Below are 23,225 nucleotides of genomic sequence, written 5' to 3' on the forward strand. Positions count from 1 at the left end.
TATTACAATCAGACCCACTTTTAAAGGTCATCATGAAATGATACTTATAGGTTGGAAGACCTGGAATAACATGTGACTAAAATGTCACAATGGAATGTCATATTTGCACACAATAACTACCAGTACAACATTATGATTAAACACATCTAGCCATTCAAACCAGTTATGAATATAAACATTGAAGAGGCTTGTCTTTTGTAAAGGACATACATACCCATTTCATCATGTAGCCATTTCAACATGAATATGAAGTAAATTGACATGGCTGACATATTGATAGTGAGTGAGTTTAGTTTTATGCCACACTCCAGTATTCCAGCTATATGGCGGCAGTCTGAAAATAATTGAGTCTGGACCAGACAATCCAGTGATCAACAGCATGAGCATTGATCTACGTAACTGGGATACGATGACGTGTCAACCAAGTCAGCGAGCCTGACCACCTGATCCCTTTAGTCACCTCTTACAACAAGCATGGGCTACTGAACAATTTTAATCCGGATCTTCACAGCCTGACATATTGATAAGTTTCATAACAGAAAGATGGCCATGAGAAGAGCTGACCACCCAGTTGTAAGTTTTAAACACATTGTGGATGAATTTAGAGTAGAAAAACAACAAAGGAGGCATGATGATGTAAGCTTCAATTTGGCATGAAGCAGTGAATGGAACGGGTGTTTGATGAACACCTTAAACGTCACTGTGAGTGAGTTTAGTTTAGTTTTACGTCAATATTAGCAATATTCCTGCAATATCACTGATATACAGAAATGCATGCTTCTCTCAGTAAATACTTTTGACAATGAACCATTTTGGATCCAATGGACCAGTCCTCTGACCAACTTTTGAATCCAGTTGTAGTTCCAAAGACACCCTCATCCACTGTGAGACTGATACAACAATATGGCAAGAGGTACAGAAATGCACATAATACATTCAGATATCACACTTTCAACTGTAGTAAATGGCATTTTGATATGTGATCCTTAGTTCCTTCACACATTCATGAAATGTACCCTGTCACCCATGATCTAAAATAACAGGAAATAACTTGCCTGTATTGGATGGGACAAACTAATCCACAATTTGATATTGATTGTAAATGTGATCAATACAAATATATAAACATTAACTTGAGAAACTTAACAGTAACATATGTGTCAACACATTAACAAATAATATTACACTGATCAAAAATATTTTGATCATGAAAAATATCCTGTCAGTTATCATGGCCGTTGATTGTGTGCGTATTTGTTGAAACCCTGAATTCACTTATTGTCAAACCTTTATCAGTTCCTCAGTAGAAGCATTTAGCCAATATAGACTGTAATCTCTCATAAAATTATAGTACAATGTATTTACACTTTATTAGTCTTAACAAGCATTTGATGCTTATCAAAATAATAAACACCGAGTTAACTTTGTTGTCATAGATTAAACAGTTGTTGACAAACTTAGTTCAAACATCAATAAAGATGAAATTTTTCCGACTGATGGGCAATTATACCTTACCAAGTTTGTTTGCTGTTGAATGCCACATTCAGCAATATTCCAGCTATATGGCGGCGGTCTGTAAATAATCGAGTCTGGACCAGACAGTCCAGTGATCAACAGCATGAGCATGAATATATATAAGTAATTCACATGTTACTTATCAAATTAAGTAATAAATCAGGTCAATTTAATTAATTATGTTTTGAAATACAATTTAAATGATACTTTGACTTAATGAAATATATCTCGTTTGACAATGAAATTATGCTCAGTTGGGGAACAAAGTATTAAAGATGTTTTGAAAATACATACATATATATTTTACTAAACAAGACCCTGTTAGGTACAGTTTTTGTTTCGAGTAAATATAAAACATATATAATGAGTATTTCCTGGTGCCATGATTCTGGAAGTAACTTTCATATTGCTTTGAATATGTCATAAATTCTGTGGTTTCTGAGCAAATTCAATGAATCTGCAATAATGTAATATTTATGTTGTGCGTGGGTTTTCTTTTGATTGGAATGAAAGCAGTAAAGAAATGATGCCAAACTGTTTAAAAAAATTGAGATTTGATTGGCAGGGAACCCAAACACCTTTCAGATAACACTGTCATTATTTCCAGCTCTACCTGAGGCTGACAAAAACGGGCAAACTGGGAGCCCTTTCTTTCTGATGAAGTGAAAAGCTGCATAGTTTCAGAGTAGAAACAAAATCAATTAAAAAACCCAAATGGACAATGCTTGATGTACCATTTAACAAATATCATATGGATAATCCTAAAGAAATCAGGACATGAATGAAAATGCCATATTGAAATAATAAACCTATTGCTGCAACCATTGACATAACAAGAATTTGAACTTGTGGTCTGGAATATGAATTTAAAACAATCTTCAATCTGAAATATACAGTAGTTGACATCTGTGATGTTTCACACGGGACGATTATCCTCATAACTGTCAGATATTTCAAGGACAGATGGCGTCCATATTGCCACCTTGCCATCCTTGCTGCCTCCACCACTCATGACGTAACGAACGTCGGCAAGGCAGAGTGAGCGCACGGCATCATCATGGGCACGCAGTGTCTTCCACAACTGGTGGGTGTTGGTGAGGTAGATGTAGATGGTCCCTGCCTTGGTGCCCACCCAAATCTAGAGGAGGAAATGGATTTCATGAAGAATGGGGGAAAGTTGATCGTCACTCAGTACTTTAGTTGTCTTCGCAAATAAGATAGGTTATTACCCTTTTGTGACAAATGAGCAGTGTACTGATGCGTAGATGCTCTAGATGTACAATTACATTGTTGTCACACAGCAGTAGTGTACTGATGCCTAGATGCTCTAGATGTATAACTTTGTTGTCACAGAGCAGTATTGTACTGATGCCTACATGTACAATTACCTTGTCACACAGCAGTAGTGTACTGATGCCTAGATGTACAATTACCTTGTCACACAGCAGTAGTGTACTGATGCCTAGATGCTCTAGATGTATTACCTTGTTGTCACACAGCAGTAGTGTACTGCCTAGATGCTCTAGATGTATTACCTTGTTGTCACACAGCAGTAGTGTACTGATGCGTGGATGCTCTAGATGTATTACCTTGTTGTCACACAGCAGTAGTGTACTGCCTAGATGCTCTAGATGTATTACCTTGTTGTCACACAGCAGTAGTGTACTGATGCCTAGATGTATTATTACCTTGTTGTCACACAGCAGTAGTGTACTGATGCCTAGATGCTCCAGATGTACTATTACCTTGTTGTCACACAGCAGTAGTGTACTGATGCGTAGATGCTCTAGATGTACTATTACCTTGTTGTCACACAGCAGTAGTGTACTGATGCCTAGATGCTCCAGATGTACTATTACCTTGTTGTCACACAGCAGTAGTGTACTGATGCCTACATGTACAATTACCTTGTCACACAGCAGTAGTGTACTGATGCCTAGATGTACAATTACCTTGTCACACAGCAGTAGTGTACTGATGCCTAGATGCTCTAGATGTATTACCTTGTTGTCACACAGCAGTAGTGTACTGATGCCTAGATGCTCTAGATGTACAATTACCTTGTTGTCACACAGCAGTAGTGTACTGATGCCTAGATGCTCTAGATGTACTATTACCTTGTTGTCACACAGCAAAAGTGTACTGATGCCTAGATGCTCTAGATGTACAATTACCTTGTTGTCACACAGCAGTAGTGTACTGATGCCTAGATGCTCTAGATGTACTATTACCTTGTTGTCACACAGCAGTAGTGTACTGATGCCTAGATGTATAACCTTGTTGTCACACAGCAGTAGTGTACTGATGCCTAGATGCTCTAGATGTACTATTACCTTGTTGTCACACAGCAAAAGTGTACTGATGCCTAGATGCTCTAGATGTACAATTACCTTGTTGTCACACAGCAGTAGTGTACTGATGCCTAGATGCTCTAGATGTATTACCTTGTTGTCACACAGCAGTAGTGTACTGATGCCCCGACACTCCAGTCGTATCGTCGCATTCTGTAACCCTGTGTTTCTGTCCCACACCACCAGCATTCCTTCCCTCCGGACTCCAGCCCACACCTGCAGCAGTCAACGTCCATCGTAGCCATGCTGCCACAAGTGTGTTTGTTACAGGACTCTCTCTGAGAGTATTGCTCAGTTATAGTTTACAAGAGTGAGTGAGTGAGTGACTTTGGTTTTAGGAATATTCCAGCAATATCAAGGCGGGGACATCAGACTGACTGACTGAGTTTGGTTTTACGCCGCTTTTTAGCAATATTCCAGCAACATCATGGCGGATGGACGCAAGCCTAGACATTGAACTATGGCAGTGGTACCTGAAACGACTTGGTCAACCATGCCTGTCTTCCTGCATATAGACTGACTGAGTTTCGTTTTATGCCGCTTTTAGCAATATTCCAGCAATATCACGGCGTTGGACACCAGAAATGGGCTTCACACATTGTACCCATGTGGGGATCCGAACTCGGGTCTTCGGCATGGCGAGCCAACGCTTTAACCACTAGGCTACCCCACCGCCCCCGGGGACACCAGAAATGGGCTTCACATATTGTACCCATGTGTGGAATTGAACCCGGGACTTTAGCGTGAGGAGTGAAAGCTTTAACCCCTAGGCTACTCCTGAGCTGCTGGTAATGGTTCCTGAAGTGCTGGTAATGCTTTTAGACGTTCAATGAATGTGCTATTACCTCCAGATCTGTGACAGCGAAACAATCCAGGTCCACATTACGTCCATTTCCATCATTGCTCTGGAAATGGAATCTCTGGAGCTCTTCTCCATCCAAATTCAAAACACCAATTCTCTTCCATAGCCCTGTTGAAGAACATCTCATATCACTTTCACAATACTAATTATCAACAGCAAATGGGATGTCATTCTCACTGGAAGTATTTCTGACCTGACAAATCTCTATTCATACACAAGTAATTACACAACGGCATACAATGAGATGAATCTAAGGTTGTTTTCAGTATTATCATATTTCCAGGAATATCTCAGCAGAGGGGACAGTAGGAACGTGAAGACGAATACAAAACCAGGACAATTGGTTTTGTCAATGTCAGTTTATGTATTTGACTGACTGACAGAGTTTGGTTTTACGCCGCTTTTAGCAATATTCCAGCAACATCACGGCGGGGAACACCAGAAATGGCTTCAAACATTGTACCCATGTGGGGATTCGAACCCGGGTCTTCGGCGTGACGCGCCAACGCTTAACCACTAGGCTACCCCACCGCCCCTTATGTATTTGAAGCTCTTCTCCATGCATGTGTGTATTCATGCTCATTGTTAGCCTACCTAGACAGGGCCCGATTCAGTGCTTTGTTACTTACACTGGTGCAACCCAATATTACAAAGTGCAACCTATAGTCTGTTTGCAGTGAAAACGTACCGATGAATTTCACTTTAAACAAGAGGGTAAATCAAATAAAGTGAAATTAAGATTGCGAATCCTCATAATTTTACCTTGCCAATTGAACATTTAAATTTCAAAAATTTATTCAAATTAGGATTAAAGTTGTTTAACAAATGATCATAGATTCAAATCGCTATTACTGGTTTGTATTACAATGGGGTAAGTGCAGTAGTTGGAACAGTGAAACAAATGCACATGCAGCGCGTTAACTTATAACAACCCTTGTCGTTTTCGGTGTTTCATTTGATGTGCATACCCCCTTGTAATACAAACCAATAATAGCCATGTGAAACTATGATCGTTTGTTAAACAACTTTTATCCTTAGTCGAGTAAAATTCTGAGATTAAAATGTTCAATTGGCAAGGTAAAATCAAGAGGATTCGCAGTCTTAATTTCACTTTATTTGTTTTACTTTTTGGTTTAAAGTGACATTCATCGGTACGTTTTCACTGCAAACAGACTATAGTTATTAGTCTTACTTGAACCAGGTGCAAGTTAATTTTTGAAAAATAAATCAACAATAAATTTAACATTATAGGCATAATGATGTGGGCTCATTTTTCTTCTAACCTTTGAATAATTTGAAAGCATATTTCTTTCTTGACATATTGCCAAAAAAGCAGCCAGCTGGAATTTGGCTGGTGCAACTAGGTTTTTATCTCAGGTTGCACCTGGTGCAAGTAGGTTAACGTCTCTTTAATCGAGCCCAGCTAGAGGTCAACCTGTAAGGTCTGTCATCAGCCTGTGACACTTGATGATTTCTCACATCTCACACAATGTGTTACAAATGTTTTAAATGTTTATCATCTATTTTACTTTTCAAAAGACCATACATTTCGATAAACATGTCATGACATAGGCCATTTGGCTTGAAAAAACAAAATATAACATGGAAACACAATTTCCTTTGTGAATGTATACTGTTTTGAGTATATCTATCATGTGTTAATAATTATGCAAAAGTTGTCTGTAAATCACACTGAAGTGCTTCCAAGTTGGAATACTCGGAGTTTAGAAGAAATTCATTTGTTTAAAATCAAGAAGTCTGATGGTGTGATATGCAAGCAAGCTTTGGGCTGTGGTCTGATGTTGAGTCATCACTGCTCTGATCATCCATGATCGTAAGGCTCTCTCTTACCACACCACAGTTGGTCACCGATGATCTTTAGGGACTTCAGGCTGGTGATGTCGTTCAGTTGGAACTTCTTGAGCCGCGTCAGAGTCTGGATCTCCCACATAACGATCAAACCAGACACACTGGCCGAGTGGGCATGTCTGAAATACAACCACCATACAGACTCATGCTGTGGCACTCCGTAATGTGCAGTAGGTGGGGGGCGCGGATAGGGGAGTGTCCGGGGGATTTGGCAGTGAATGGTTGTTGGTGGTGATGTATGCTGGTTAAAAGAGGGTACAGACTGTTGTAAAGGACCGTTCATAATTTATGGCTGGGTGGGGTGATGATGATTTTAAGGGGGGTCACCCATTTTGTTCTGGGGAGGTAGGGGGATCAGCACTTTTGTACACATGAACTAGGAGGTCAGCAATTATGTATATAAAAGTATTAAAACTTTATGCTTAAAATTTATGGGAAAGAAGGGGGGTGGGGGGTGGGGGATCTTTGATTTTGTACATGATGTACATGACATGCAAAGGGGGTCACTTACTTTGTACCCGCAGCCATAAATTATGAACTGTCTCTAAATGATGAATGAGTAGGTTTGAGAAAGGTGGAAAAGTATGTGGGAGAATGGTAGGGTAAAATATGGGTGAATTGGTTAGTGAATGGTATGTGAACAAACGGGTGAATTGGTTAGTGAATGGTATGTGAACAAACGGGTGAATTGGTTAGTGAATGGTATGTGAACAAACGAGTGAATTGGTTAGTGAATGGCAAGTTAACAAATAGGTGAATTGGTTGGTGAATGGTAGGTGAATGAAAGGGTGAATTGGCTGGTGAATGGACAGTGAATGGTAGGTGAATGAAAGGGTGACTTAGCTAGGGAATGGACAGTGAATAGTAGGTGAATGAAAGGGTGAATTGGCTGGTGAATAGTAGGTGAACAAATGGGTGAATTGGTTGGTGAATTGGTAGGTGAAGCAAAGGAGAATTTCTTGGTGAATGAATAGTGAATGGGTGGTGATTGGAAAGGAGAACAGATTGGTGAATGGATGGTGAATGGTTGAACTGGTGAGTTTAAAAGTGGTGAATGGGTGGTGATTGAGTTGAAATAAACTAAAAAGTGGGCACGTCAGCCCCAGGTGGGTGGTCATGTGAATAAACAGTTTGTTAAAGGATTTTTAAAAAGGTTAAACACTATGCATTTTTAGTACATAATGTCATTCAAACATGAATATATACCACATCTGCACCATCCATTTACGAAAACTAGTCGTAAAAATTATAAATATGCACCAAAACTAAAAACCACTTTAGCCCCGCCCACTCGTATGCATATTTCTATTTTTAGCGGTCTGCCGTCTGTGGGTGTGACGTCATACCCGAGAGTCCGCTCAGTGTGTTGACATTTCAGTAGTGTATACCGGTACACCATTGAGTAGAAAGTGACACGAAGTGAAATATTTTGAATGAAGCGTTGTTCTGATTATGTATTGGAAACTGACAACTGCACTTCGAGTTTTGATGATTATCCAACTGCGTAAACAACACAGATTTACATTTCCTGGGAAATTCTATTTGACAAGAGGAAGGGCATAGATTGTTTACTGTCGTCGTGCGGATTTTGTGAACCCCTCCACGCACGGTCATCTGTGTTCGTTACACTTTTCAAAGAAGTGCTATGAAAGAGACCTAACCTCTGGCGAAATATGGATACGAATAGGCAAAGCTTTATAACTTTATAAGGATGCTATATATCGGGCATTCCTTTCAACATTCCAAACAAACACAGAGGCCGAAATGTCAACTTGGGACTGAGACCGAGAGGGTTGCATTCCGGACGCGACGCTGGTTGCAGGTGAGTTTTAAGATGTAGTTGTTTTGGAGCAACATAAACACTCCAGTACTAGCTAGCTATATAAAGAAATAGTTGATGGAAAAGTATGTCATAATTTGCGCTCATGTCCTATTTTCGATCAGAGATATATTTTCACAGCCACTGTTACTGTTACCCAGTAGGGCCAAGTCATCTATTTCCCGAGACGGAATGTTGGGTGTTTTGCGGTGTGTGTGTGTGTGTGTGTGGAGGGATTGGGATGGGGGTGGGCATGGACAAATGAAAACTTGCAACATATGAGTGTGGTGGTGAGAGAGAGCACATAATTATTAAAACATAATCAAAAATAAGTCATATCAGATAATTATCCACCAGGGACTGGTCCCCTACCATGTTAAAATTGTATGTGAATTGTGTGTGTGCGTGTGTGTGTGTGTGTGTGTGTGCGCGATGCATGTGTGTGTGTGTATTTGGGCATGATTAAAATGTTGAATCTCACTCTTTCTCTCTTTAAGGCAATGTACAATAAATAAAATGAAAATGACTGCTCTGCACTGGCATAAAACTTAGGTATCTATGGACCCCTTGTAAAAACATCATGGCAGCTGTATATATAGGTAACTTTTAACCCACTTTCACAAATGGGAAATCAGGGAAATATGTTCATTCAGATAATGTATTTCTTTGTGGGTTTTGTTTTTGGCAAATGTAAAAATGCTACTTTAATGCTATTTTTAGGACTCACATGGCAGCATTTTACATCAATGAAAACAACCTAAATACCCTAGAAGTGACCAAGACTGGAGAACCCACCTGGCCAATCAGCTACCCCTAAGCCTAAACCAAGAGGCCAAGCCAGTGAACAAGAAACCAACACATGGTAAATATAATTCAGACAATCAATAATCTTTTGTTTTGTTTCGAGGGAGGTGCGTTTTAGATTCCTAATACAAGCTGTATAATGAAATATTACCGTTTTTAACTGTATTTTGTGAATATTATATATACCCAGGGATTCATTAAGAGCGAAAATAAACAATGTGAAGTGACCTTTTTAAAAATCCTTTAAGTTTGAGGACTGTGTAGGTTGGGTCAAGTCTTACCATTTCTTAACCATACTAACACAGAAAGTGAAATTCCACAAGCGAAATACTGACAAAGAATTGTACCTTTTATCATTTGAGATGACAATGTCTGTCACCAGGTCCTGATGTTCGGACAGCGTCTTGTTACACATGATGGTCTCGGTGTCGATGATGTAGATGCCGTGTGACCCCACCCAAACCTGGGTTTCCCCGACTGGCACCAGGCAGGCCTGATATGTAGAAAACAAGTTCAGTTTTTCACCATTTTAGCCCCATTTAGGCCATGTCTCACCTTCATGTGAAACCTGAAGTCTGGGCCAACTAAACCAATTCTGACGGAGGCGATCCACCTTTTCATTACAATGACATGAAACAAGCCAGGTCAGGTACGTCCATCTCTTTATTCAAAATCTCTTATACAGTCGGACCCTGTTTACTCGGACCCAGTATATCCGGAAACCCCGCCTTCAGGACGATTTTTCGGTGAAACGAAACTTACCTTCAGTAATTGTACTCACTTAGCCGGACCCCGCTCTTTCGGACCCGGACGGAGAATTTTCAAACCATTCCCATATAGATTTCCATTGACAAATGATCCTGTTATCCAGACGGAGAGCTCTGTATGCATGTGCATATGCATGTGTATGTTATCGCCAGACTAAGTGTATTCATTGTCAATCTCTCTCGCAAGTGTTCGATGTGAATTGATTAATTACCCATCAAAACTCTAGGGACGTGTGTCACTTGAGTTAATTAGGATTTGGCGGGTGTGAGAACATCTCATCAGTAACGAAAACACATGCTAATTAGGATTAGGATTAACTACATTGTAATTGTACTATACATAACATCTCGTCAATTATGCATCGTCAGTACGTTTTGCTTGTTTGATCCAGTTAACAGGATGCCTCGCTATCCGGATGATTTCCGAGTGTAACCAAAATGTCCGGATAAACAGGGTTCGACTGTATACTGAGGGCTTCTTATTGAAACATTCAATCACGATGTTGTGCTCCTAAGAATATGACTGTGATGTATTGAGACTGTGGGTTACTTTCGGGTTTTCCAGGCTTCAGTGTGACACAGTGACTACAGATACAATTGAGAACAATATGGTGTCTCTGTTGTTATGGAGACAACAACTCACTGCTGTGTTCTTGGTCTGTACTATCTTGTCTTCCAGTTCCCAAGTTGTGGCGTCGAACACCTTCACTTTGCCATCCCCCATCCCACACCACAGACGCGGTGGCAACTGCTCACTCCTGTGTAGACTGTCAGCTGCAGGGGAAGGGCAGATAAACAATATAAGTCACGAAACAGTGACCCCTATTTCACATAATTATAACCATGATTCAAGCTGACACAATTTTGCTCATCCACCACTGGCCTGGCTTCAAAAGTATCTGTCCATGAACTAATCCAGGGTTGCTAAACAAAAGCACATGGCAGGCTTGGTTCATGACTGATGATTGATGACTGATTAATGACTGATTGATGATTGGTGAATTGGATGGTGGGTGGTGGATGAGCCCAGTGCCTTAACCCAATCTAGTGTTTCTCTTTCGTGCTGCAGCGGAGTGGCGATGTACACATTCACAGAGAGAATTTATTATCATATATCTTTCCAGCAGCTTCTGGAAACTGGACAACAAAAGATCCTATTTTGGCCCCTAATATTTACATGTCACAACGAATTACACACACTGTCACACTGACAACAGGTCTACACAAATTGCTACTCACTTCCTGGTGTGTAGAGAATGGCCTCGACTGTTTTACGATCTCTGTCCCCGATGTTAGGGTCCACCCTGTGCTGCAGTGCGTCCACAGTGTCTTTGGGAAGGTTGTGTCGACCCTCCGACATGTACTTCGTGAAGTGACACAGATTCTCGGCAGATGCTGTCACATTCTCCTCATGAGATGACCCATTCTCGTTGCCACTGTCAAAACACATCATTGGAGTGAGTGAGTGAGTGAGTGAGTGAGTGAGTGAGTGAGTGAGTGAGTGAGTGAGTGAGTGAGTGAGTGAGTGAGTGAGTGAGTGAGTGAGTGAGTGAGTGAGTGAGTGAGTTGAGTTTACTTTTACGCCTGTTTCAGAAATATTCCAGCAACATCAAAGCAGGCAACACCAGAAATGTAATTTTTTAAGTAAAATTGATATTTTATACTTATCCTGACTCATGATCTTTGCTTAACTCCCTCTTCAATGCGAATGGTAGTGGTACACTTGAATCCTTTGTAGTTCCCTAAAGCGGACATAAAAGTACACTCACCCACGAGTTACCTCCCTTTTCCCGCGCAAATAGTCATGTGACCAGCCTTACTTGTCACTCTCTCCTGATTTTCTGCCCATGCACCTGGATCTACTGTGAAATCCGAAGTGTTTCCAGCGGGGAGGTTGGGAGGGTTTCTCCTCATGAGTCAGGATAAGTATAAAATATCAATTTTACTTTAAAATTTACATATTTTTCCTTATCCTGACCTTCGGATTGTTGGTGGGTCAAGCCACTTCCTGGATTCATCAGCTGTCCATAGATACGTCCTGTATCTCCCCCCATGGGAACTGCGTAACGGCATTTCCTAAATCCTATTCTTCCAACTTCCGTTATAACTCGGGGGGACCAAAATCTTGTCTTACTTCTCTCTCAGACAAGTGAATCTTCTAGATTCATGTGGCTTAAGATATACTAGTATCTTCTTCTTCTTACTAGTTATCTATAACAACCCATAGATTATGATAAGATCTTTACCATAAATGAGTTGGGACCCCTTCATGTACAGGTAAGATCTTTACCCGTACAGAGTCTTAATCACTCATGCTAGCCTAGTCTAGACTGTGCGCATGGACTTTCAAGCTAGAGCTTTTTCCAAAGTAAAGGTTATCAACAAGTCAACGTGATAATGGTGAGTTTTTTAACTCAGCGCCTTTGAGGAACCGTTAGTTGTTGTGCTACAACAAGAGGCCCAAACTGGTGAATGCCGGAGACGTCTTCGGTGGCTATGTCTCGGAGGTAGTGGTTGGAAAACACCATATCTGACTTCCAGAAGCAGCCCTCCATAATTGATGATACAGAGCAATTTCCATGCAGAGCGAGTTTTGACGCCAGTGCTCTGACTTCGTGTGGGTTGGAAGTTCTTGGAGGTTCTAATCCTGCTGCTTTGTAGGCTCTTAGTATAACGGTTCTCATCCAAAACGATATTGTTGTTCTTGAGACTTCCACTGATGTCTCCGTCAACAAGGGGATGAATAGGCGCTTGAATTTCCTTCTCCTTGTTTTAATCTTTTGAAGATATATCTTCAAGAGTCTGACAGGGCACAAGGATAAGTCCTGGGTGTCCTCTGATCCTAGGATCGTAGACAGCGCTGGTACATGGAACCGTCTATCTGGTTGACCAGGTAGTTGATTCTTTGCAATAAAGTCCCTAGTCCTAGATGTACTGCAGCACGGTGCCCCGTGTCGAATCTAGTTCGTCCAAAGTCCAGCGCATGTATCTCAGACATTCGAGCTGCCGTGGCTAGGGCAAGTAGGAACAGAGTTTTTTTAGCTTGAAGGTAGTCTGTTTCGTAGAGGTTCGTACGCATCACTCATGAGATGTCGTAGAATTACATTCAGATCCCAGGCTGGTGCCCTGAATTTCTTTTGCTGGTCCTCCAGTTTAAAAGATCGCAGCAGAGCAAGTAATTCTGGTACTTTTGTCAGCTTGATGCCTGACTTCATAGTGACGACTGTACTGATGGCTGCCAGATATGTGGATAGTGTCGAACCTTTCAGATGTCTTGTATATCTAAGGTGACATAGATATTCTGCCACATGAGGATGAGAAGCTTTCATAGCTGTGAAGCCTTTCCACCTTGCATATTGTTAGAATTTCTGCCATTTGTCTTCATACAAATTGCGAGTAGATATGCGTAACGCTAAGGTTACTGCTTTTGCTACTCTGGCGGAGTATCCTCTTTTCTTCAGACAGGTTTTGATACGGTCCACACGTGTAGCTGGAACAGTGTTGGGTTCCTGTGGACTTGCTTGGTGTGCGGATGTCTGAGTAGGTTCGACCATTCTGGTAGTTTGAGGGTTGGACTTTCGAAATCTTCTATTAGGTCTAGGAACCAGACTCTCGCTGGTCAATAGGGCGCGACCAAAGTCAGTTGTAGCGCCTGTGTCTGTTTGATCTTCAACAGCACTTTCGGTAGTAAGATCGGAGGTGGAAACGCGTATGCGTTTAGTCCTTCCCATGATATGCTCAGTGCATCTGTTGCCCAGGCTTGGGGATCTGGTACTGGTGAGACAAACGTCTGTAGTTGTTTGTTGAACCTCGTGGGAAACAGGTCTATGCATGGGGATCCTATTTCCCTTTTGATGAGCCGGAATGTTTCTGGATGGAGCATCCATTCCGTGGGTGACAGACGAAGTGGTAGGGAAAGAGCATCTGCTAGTACGTTCTTGGCTCCCGGGTATGTGACATGCCTTTATCCAGATGTTTGCATCCTCTGTAATGTTGAACAACTGGAATGTGAGCTGAAGTAGGCTTGGCGATCTTGTTGATGCTTGACGATTTATGGAGAAAGCCACTGTAGAGTTGTCCATGTGGACCATCAGCATTTTGTTGATCAGCGAGCTCGACCAGAGTTGTACGGTGTTGATCACAGCTTTCATTTCCAGCAGATTGATGTGAAGATGCTGTTCCGTTTTGGACCACTTCCCTGATGCAACTTGGTTGTTGAGATGCGCACCCCATCCCTGTAGCGATGCATCTGCGTAAAGATGTGTGTCAAAGGCCGGCTCTTGTAAATAGGTCCCTCCGCAGACATTCGACCTGTGAGTCCACCAAAGTAGGTTTTTGAGATTGTCTGGTAGCGAGATAGTGTCGACACTGTCCAGATGTTTTGCCAGGAATCATTGCAACGGATGTAGTTATAACCTTCCTGTGCAAGTCAAGTCCTGCGCTGGGGTTAGTAGACCGAGTAGACATTGCGATGTTCGTAGTGTTGACGGAGAGATGACTGCTTGAGGAATCATGGCTTGTATCTTGACCCAACGATCTTCTGGGATCTTATCCCCAGAAACTGAAGATCTTGGTTTGATTCCAACTCTGACATCATCAGGTTCACTAGCCATCCTAGTTGCGTGAGCAACTTGATTGTGAAGTTCAGCTGAGTTGATCTGCTTGTTGATGCGTTTAGATTGCATTGTCTAGGCAGAATGCACTGCAAAGTCTCTGCTGATGCATCAGTGGGCATCGTTACACATGTAAATAGTCCCGGGGCCGAGGAATTTCCATAGGGAAAATACACTTCATTTCTGCAACAGGCAAGCAATGGACGTAACTCTATCTTGACTTTGCCGCGACTCACAGAGACGACCGCAAAATGGGTATCACCGCCATTTCTTTCTCCTTGTGCGCTTCTCATCCTCGGAGATAGGCATCAGCGATGACAACAACCTTGTCAAGAATGTCAATTTGCAGTGATAATACATCATTCTTCCCCTTATATACGCAGACGATCTGTGTTGATTAGCATACCTCGAAGCGTTGCCTATTTATAGCAAGACTGGTTCCAGTGTAGTATCGAAGGGGACAGGTACTCATACAGGCTTTTATCAGCGAAAAATTCCAAGATAAACATCGTTTATCCTGCTGTCAAGGCTAGACATCTATTAGATTCCCATGATGATAACGGGCCGTAGTTGTATGCTGTTTTCAAGGCTGCAGATGAAGTATTCCCCCTTACAACGGGTTTGTTTACAAGTCAGTAAACTTGCTGGCACCTGTTCTGTCAGTAAGAGGCGTTGTCTGTCCTGGACCAATCAGCTTCAAGCATGACGTCACCGGTGTTGTAGCAAGTTGGCCTCAATAAAATCTGGTGCAATAGTTGGTTGAGTAAAAGCGAGCGTAATTCTATGCCGCTCTTATAAACCTCTTGAATAAGGGTTGCTCCAAGTGTAAAATATTGTTCAGTGATATTAATCATGTATTCCTAATGTGGATAATATAAGCCAGCATGACGAAGGAGGCTGTCGAGACGTATGTCTGTATGGATCTTGAAGAATACTGATGTTGAATCTAGTTGATAGGATATAGATTCCTAATCCCCACGCTGAGTGACAAGTGTTAATAATATCATCTATACGTCCCTTCAAGGATTCTTGAAGGCGCTAACCCTAAGACCTTTACGAAGGTCGCCTTGAGGTTCTCCAGTACTTGAGATATCGGCTTCATAGGTGATATCATATTGGAGTAGAAGTCATCAGCATATATGCAGTATGTCGCTGTTTGGTTGGAGTGAGTGAGTGAATGACAATATCAGCAGGCCATCTGCTACCCAGGATAAGACCTCCGCATCCATGTAGATGAAGGGATTCCCCTCATCAAGTAGGTTGTCGTCCGAAACTGAACCTACTACAGGTGTAAGGTTCGTGCAGGTTGTAGAGTTGTGCTGGCTGTAAGCTGTAGAGATCGCACATGTTGTTGATCTTTTATTGTTGAGTTATAAGCGCTGACAATACCATCCGTTTTCATTCTGACTGCAGATTCTTGAATGTTTTAATCATTGCTTTGTTTTTATTCAGCTGTATGTTAATAGAGTCAACGTCATCATCCTGCCTGTTGATCTAAGCGTTCGCGAACCCTGTAGAAGTCTGCGTTGCTGATATCTGCCTGTTGATCTGAGAGTTCACGAACCTTGTAGATGTCTGTGTTGCTGATATCTGCTTGTTCATCTGAGGGTTCGCGAACCTTGTAGATGGATGCCTGTAGATGTCAACCTGTTGATGCTGATATCGCCTGTTGTAGATGTCTGAGTTGCTGATTTCTGTTGATCCTGAGGTTTCGCGAAACCCTGTAGAAGTCTGTGTTGCCTCTTCTCGAAACTTCCTTTTGCGAACCTTCCCTTCACGAACCCTGCCATTCCGATCCTTCGTTTGCAAATGTTCCCCCGAACGTCTGTGTGGGCTGCGGGATCTAGATGAGGATCGACTGGATCTCAGAGAGGACCTTCTTGACGTTCTCGAACGTTGAGGGTTCGCAAACGCATCTGGGAGGTTCGTGGAACCTTCATCTTCCATGATGATAGAGTCTTCCGAGTGTGAAGATCTTCGCGAACCTCATCTGCAGTTGTAAACCTCTAGGGTGTAGCTGCTTCAGGTTCGTCGCAGGTCGGAGGGTGTGTGAACGTTGACTGCCATCGTAGGGTTCTGCTTCTTCGGCGATCCAACGCTCCATCAAGGCCATCATCTGCGTTGTAAACTGCCTCATAAAGTCATCCAGGTCAAAGTTTTGCGTTGTGGGCTGGAACTGCTGCGGCGTGGACGAAGCGTTCGTGAACGCTGAGGTATTGTCTACGTCTACTTCGCTGATGACTGATGTCTGTGTTGTTGGAGGCTGGTCATCGGACAGCTGAACAGCTGCTGTAGTTGCAGGAGACGATCTAGTCATCGTGGAGGTCGACTGCATCGCTCTTGTAGCCGATCTGAGAGGTACTTCAGGTAGAAGTATTGGTGGTTCAGCAAAAACGTCTGCTTCGGGCAGGTGGCACAATGTCTTCATTAAACGATCTCTGATGAGATGTTTTACCGGAACGAGATGACTTCACTGAAGGTCTGGACGCAGATAACTTCTTCTGTGTCGAGGTCGATAAAGACCTCTTCTTCTTAGACTGCGATGACGACGTCTCGAAGGAGTTAAATCACGAACAACAGCAGACGACTGCCCCTGCAACGTACTCGGCAAATCACTAGTATTATGTATTTCTGCAGTAGAAGACAACACACGGTTACCGGCATTATCTCTGGTTTATCAACAGTGACTTGAGATGACTTCCTCACCTGATCCATGGTACGTCTATAGATGTAAGACAAATATTGATTAAATTGTAAATTTGATAAACCAATGTAATATGTACAACGCAAGGTGGAAGAACATGGCTTAATGCATGACGGGCATTGGGGGTGAAGATCAGCCACTGAAAACCCGGTATCTGCAAACAGTGCAAGATTTCATGAAATGTAAACAAGTTACATTACGATGAAAATATCACAAAATACAAAGAATTTCTTCAAGCTATATACATATAATACACGTTGGTTATAGCCAAATACCATACACAGCGTATTTCGATAAATAGGATCTATATAAAAAGGATATATGCTGTATACGGGACTCCATTGCTCGACCAACAATCCGCTTGGGCAAAAAGGGGGAGAGTGACAAGTAAGGCTGGTCACATGACTGTTTGCGCGGGAAAAGGGAGGTGTACTTTTACGTCAGTTTTAGGGAACTACAAAGGATTCAAGTGTTCCACTACCATTAGCATAGAAGAGGGAGATAAGCAAAGATCATGAGTCAGGATAAGGAATAATATGGGATTCACACATTGTACCTATGTGGGGAGTCGAACCTGGGTCTTTGGCGTGATGAGCGAACACCTTAACCACTAGGCTACCCCACCCCAAATCATTGGAACACACCATGGCTAAGTGTATATGTCCATAAGAACTGTACACATCCAGTGAGCATCATCAACAAGTCTGTATCAGGTAAGAGCATCCTGTGATACAGGTCTGATTTTGAAGCTCAAGATAATTAAAGGTTAATATAAGGCACTTACGACTATCTTGTAATAAATCTAGAGCCCAGGTCTCTGAACATTTAGTGAGTGAGTGAGTTTAGTCTTAAGCCGCCTTTAGCAATATTCCACCAATATTACCGCCGGGGACACCAGAAATGGGCTTCACACATTGTACCCATGTGGGGAGTCAAACCCAGGACTTTGGCGTGACGAGCGAGCACTTTAACCACTAGGCTATCCCACCGCTTCTCTGAACATTTGCCTCTCTGAGAAACCCCTAAGATATGTTTGGTACTAACAAACCAAGAACACCTCAAGGCAAATAAATCATAGGATTCATGTGTGCCTAAGAACAGACAATATGTGACATGGAAGATCTGACCACCTATTGGAGGTGGGCGATAATACCGGTTAACCGGTATATTGCAATTCGAACTTTACAATACGATATATTGTGGTACACTTTTCACGAACCGGTTCACCCGATACCATTGGCAATTTCCGTGACAATGATCGGTAATTTTGGTGATGTAGCCAAAAATACTAATAACATTTGTATTTCCTTTATATTATTATACATTAATAGGTTTCAGAATGTTTATTGGTCATATAATTGCATTTCCTTATACAGTTGCGTCATTAGACTTTTAAACCATTTAAATAAAAAAACAGTTAGATTGGTACCCAGCACTTTCGTTGTATGGATTAACTTAACCCAACTTGGCACAAATGGACGCTTTTTCTACAGATCTGGACATTATAAATGCTTTTCTCAAGTTCCAAACTTAAGAGTGAAGTCCTCAATTTGGAAACATTTTCAATTGATCTGTTGTACAATCACATCTGAGTGCTGACAGTGGCCAGTGACATTGTTTCAAAAGAAAGGAAACAGTATTTTCATTACCTTAAACCATGTGTTACACTTTCACAATATATTGCAATATATATTTCAATTTTGGCAATACCCAACCCTACCACCTCTACCTGACAAACTTAACATTCTTGAAGGGGATGTCCATTCAAATACTTCAATAAATAACTGTTATTAAACCGGTTCGGGTGTAATAACCTTCTTATGACCGCATCGATGAGCAGCACATTGACTGTTGCTTGATGTATCGCTGTTAAATCCCTGGTTGCCTCGGCAACAATTTTCCCTGCCTTCATCTCCTCAATCAACATAAACCAGCAGTTTCTCTCTTCCTTCAGCCAGGCCGTGAACTTGAATGGTCCATCTGGAAACACACAGTATAGTATGTTCAAATTAACATTAGTATCAGTTTGATTCTGATTTGGTAGATAACACTACGCCAAGCTCACACTCCCATGCACAATGTCTTAGAAAAGCATAGGCAAAGATCACAGATCTCTTGGCATATAGAAAAATTTCTTTATGGTGGTTTGTGTCAGGCAAAAGGAAACAGCTACTATTGTTGGGCAGACATACCATTTCTTCAACAGGACAGGTTAAACAAAATTAAACAGAACATTGTTGGGCCAAAGTTTATTACTGTCCATCAACGGGGAGACACAGACCATTGCTTCAATAGGACAGATAGCATTGGTCAACAGGAAGAAACAGAACAAGTTTTTACCAAGGGTTAATACTGTCCATCAACAGGGAGACACAGAACATTTCTTCAATAGGATGGACAGCATTGGTCAACAGGAACAAACAGAACAATTTGTTACCAAGGGTTAATACTGTCCATCAACGGGGAGACACAGAACATTTCTTCAATAGGATGGACAGCATTGGTCAACAGGAACAAACAGAACAATTTGTTACCAAGGGTTAATACTGTCCATCAACAGGGAGACACAGAACATTTCTTCAATAGGATGGACAGCATTGGTCAACAGGAAGAAACAGAACAATTTGTTACCAAGGGTTAATACTGTCCATCAACGGGGAGACACAGAACATTTCTTCAATAGGATGGACAGCATTGGTCAACAGGAAGAAACAGAACAATTTGTTACCAAGGGTTAACTGTCCATCAGAGGAGACACAGAACATTTCTTCAATAGGATTTTACAACAGGAAGAAACAGAACAATTTGTTACCAAGGGTTACTGTCCATCAACGGGGAGACACAGACCATTTCTTCAATAGGATGGATAACAGGAAGAAACAGAACAATTTGGGTTATTACATCACAGGAGACACAGAACATTTCTTCAACAGGATGGACAGCATTGGTCAACAGGAAGAAACAGAACAAGGGGGTTAATACTGTCCATCAACGGGGAGACACAGACCATTTCTTCAATAGGATGGACAGCATTGGTCAACAGGAACAAACAGAACAATTTGTTACCAAGGGTTAACTACTGTCCATCAACGGGGAGACACAGAACATTTCTTCAATAGGATGGACAGCATTGGTCAACAGGAACAAACAGAACAATTTGTTACCAAGGGTTAATACTGTCCATCAACGGGGGAGACACAGAACATTTCTTCAATAGGATGGACAGCATTGGTCAACAGGAAGAAACAGAACAATTTGTTACCAAGGGTTAATACTGTCCATCAACGGGAGACACAGAACATTTCTTCAATAGGATGGACAGCATTGGTCAACAGGAAAAAGAAACAGAACAAGTTTTTACCAAGGAGACACAGAACCATTTCTTCAATAGGATGGATAGCATTGGTCAACAGGAAGAAACAGAACAATTTGTTACCAAGGGTTAATACTGTCCATCAACGGGGAGACACAGAACATTTCTTCAATAGGATGGACAGCATTGGTCAACAGGAAGAAACAGAACAATTTGTTACCAAGGGTTAATACTGTCCATCAACGGGGAGACACAGACCATTTCTTCAATAGGATGGATAGCATTGGTCAACAGGAAGAAACAGAACAATTTGTTACCAAGGGTTAATACTGTCCATCAACGGGGAGACACAGAACATTTCTTCAATAGGATGGACAGCATTGGTCAACAGGAACAAACAGAACAATTTGTTACCAAGGGTTAATACTGTCCATCAACGGGGAGACACAGAACATTTCTTCAATAGGATGGACAGCATTGGTCAACAGGAACAAACAGAACAATTTGTTACCTTCAATAGGATGGACAGCATTAATACTGTCCATCATCGTCCATCAACAGGAGACACAGAACATTTCTTCAATAGGATGGACAGCATTGGTCAACAGGATGAAACGGAACAATTTTTGACCAAGGGTTAACAGGGAGACACCATTTCTTTAAAAGGATTCTTGTCCAAGCGTAACAGGCAACTTGGAGACACAGACCATTTGTTTTCCCCGAGTAGACAGTGGTCAATTACTGTGGAAGTTACCTTTTGCCTGTATGACAAGAGTATCCACTTTTTTGAGGAAAAAGTGATTCTGGGACTTCTCCAGTCGGCCAATGTCTCTCAGCTTTATTATTTCCTTGTAGCGGTTGGACACATCTTTCAGCAAAAATAACCTGCACAGATACAACTCTGAGGTAACACTTTGGGGTAGGATTTGGGATATTCTGGAGATAGAGTTGCAGGAAAGAGGAATTTCAACTCTGAAACATTATGTTAACAGTGTCTTTCATACTGTCAAAATGGTTATTGATATCTTTACTTGGACCCATGTTAATAAGAACAAGTGTCAGTTGGTTGTTTTTTCTCCACTTACTGTTAACAAGACAGGTTTAGTTATCGTGGATACATAAGAAATTATATACTGAAGTATGGTGTCAACATATTCAAGTGTCAAATCCTGTCATAAAAGTGAGAGTTAAGGCAGAAAGAGACTGACAATTACTGACAACTTACTGGGTATTTTATGCATGAAAAGTTATGCAATTATAAACACCCACTAAAATTTCTTGTCATTCGATATTCAAACATAACATGTGAGGGTATGGACCATCTATCTAATGGTACAGGTTCAAATGAAATTTCAGGCATCAAATACTTCTGATGTTCATATGAACTAAAGTACTGTCGGAAATGCTAGAAAAATGCATTTTGACTTATATTTAAAATTCAGAGGTATTACAGTTACTTAAATAACAAATATCACTTTAAGAAAGATCTACCTAATGTAGACCGATGGATTTAAGTTTGAGACATGCCCTAAAATGTGTTTTACTGATGAAAATACCAAAACTTAGAAAAATAACGGGTAGTGGGCGTTATTTGATACAAACATTAACTGCCTGTGTTCACGTCATCAGCATGCACGGTATCAACAGATGAAATTGACACCTGAGCACATGCTTTCGGGCAAAGGAGTCATCTCAATAGATGTTTTCTTCAAAATGTTGAATATGTGTACGTATAGTATACGTATTGGTTATGTAAGGGATCATTTGTGTGTGTGTCTTTGTTTTGAAATAAACATACAAATTACTGTACATTGGAAAGAATCCTATCACTTGTGTTATCTTATCGATTGATTGTAGAAATGTGCAACGTTTTAATAAATGTTTTGCATGTCAACAGTATATTTCATTGCAAAAATATGGATGTAATTCGGTCAGTTTATTCTAGTTGTGAACATTGGCCAAAGATTTAACGAAGTCACAGGTGTAGCTTCTTCAGAAATGAAATTTTTAGAGTAAAATTAATATTTTATACTTATCCTGGCTCATGCTTATTGCTTGTCTTCTTCTTCTTGCGAACATAGTGGAACCGCGTGTATCTCCCAATTGAAGTTCCCTTCAATTAAAAATCACTAATTAGTACTCACCACGAGGTTACCTCCCTTCCCACAAGCGCGAGGAGCGAGGGCCACCTGAACCCATGTGCCTCACTCTCCTTTTGTTTTGAGCCCGACACTTTATTTTTCGAAGAAATCCAAAGTGTTAAGTGGGAGGACGGAGGGACTTACCTCATGAGTCAGGATAAGTATAAAATATTAATTTTACTCCTAAAAATTTCATATTTTTTCCTTATCCTGACTCATGCTTATTGCTTGTAGAATCCGATGAAAAAGGGAGGTGGGAATATATATACTTTGATTTTAATAATTAGTGATTTGAACTGTGATGATTGTAATAACCCTATGGGAACTTCATAAAGGCACTGAACTGATGAATTCCTGCTGTTTAACTTATCAGCTGCCATATAAAGGTTATTACAATTTATAGAATATGATAAAAGTATATACAACATTAATGTAAGCTGAAGCTATTAATGTGATAATATAAACTT

The 23,225-nt window shown here is 41.1% G+C and overlaps 1 protein-coding gene across 1 annotated transcript; it reads right to left on the bottom strand.

Annotated features, from left to right (window-relative positions):
• Positions 1-420: 420 nt before the first annotated feature.
• On the bottom strand, positions 421-21,498 carry LOC124272193 (DENN domain-containing protein 3-like). Its single transcript, XM_046707338.1, has 9 exons — positions 21,372-21,498; positions 19,119-19,284; positions 11,227-11,423; positions 10,631-10,761; positions 9,568-9,713; positions 6,580-6,716; positions 4,712-4,836; positions 3,960-4,082; positions 421-2,653 (listed from the first exon to the last, which is right to left on the bottom strand). The coding sequence occupies exons 2-9, from the start codon at positions 19,229-19,231 to the stop codon at positions 2,432-2,434; spliced, it is 1,194 nt and encodes a 397-aa protein (XP_046563294.1). The 5' UTR covers positions 19,232-19,284; positions 21,372-21,498; the 3' UTR covers positions 421-2,431.
• Positions 21,499-23,225: the final 1,727 nt, after the last annotated feature.

This window comes from Haliotis rubra, unplaced genomic scaffold (assembly GCF_003918875.1).
Source record: "Haliotis rubra isolate DU_JTF1 unplaced genomic scaffold, ASM391887v1 Scf167, whole genome shotgun sequence".
Taxonomy (NCBI): Eukaryota; Metazoa; Mollusca; class Gastropoda; order Lepetellida; family Haliotidae; genus Haliotis; species Haliotis rubra.

Excerpts from the sequence above, each read along its gene's own strand:
- LOC124272193 (XM_046707338.1), bottom strand. The coding sequence starts at position 19,231 with ATGTTGATTGAGGAGATGAAGGCAGGGAAAATTGTTGCCGAGGCAACC. Across the intron at positions 6,717-9,567 it reads GTCATCTCAAATGATAAAAG|ACATGCCCACTCGGCCAGTG; the intron begins GTACAATTCTTT and ends GTTGTATTTCAG. Across the intron at positions 4,083-4,711 it reads TCGCTGTCACAGATCTGGAG|GTGTGGGCTGGAGTCCGGAG; the intron begins GTAATAGCACAT and ends TGACTGCTGCAG.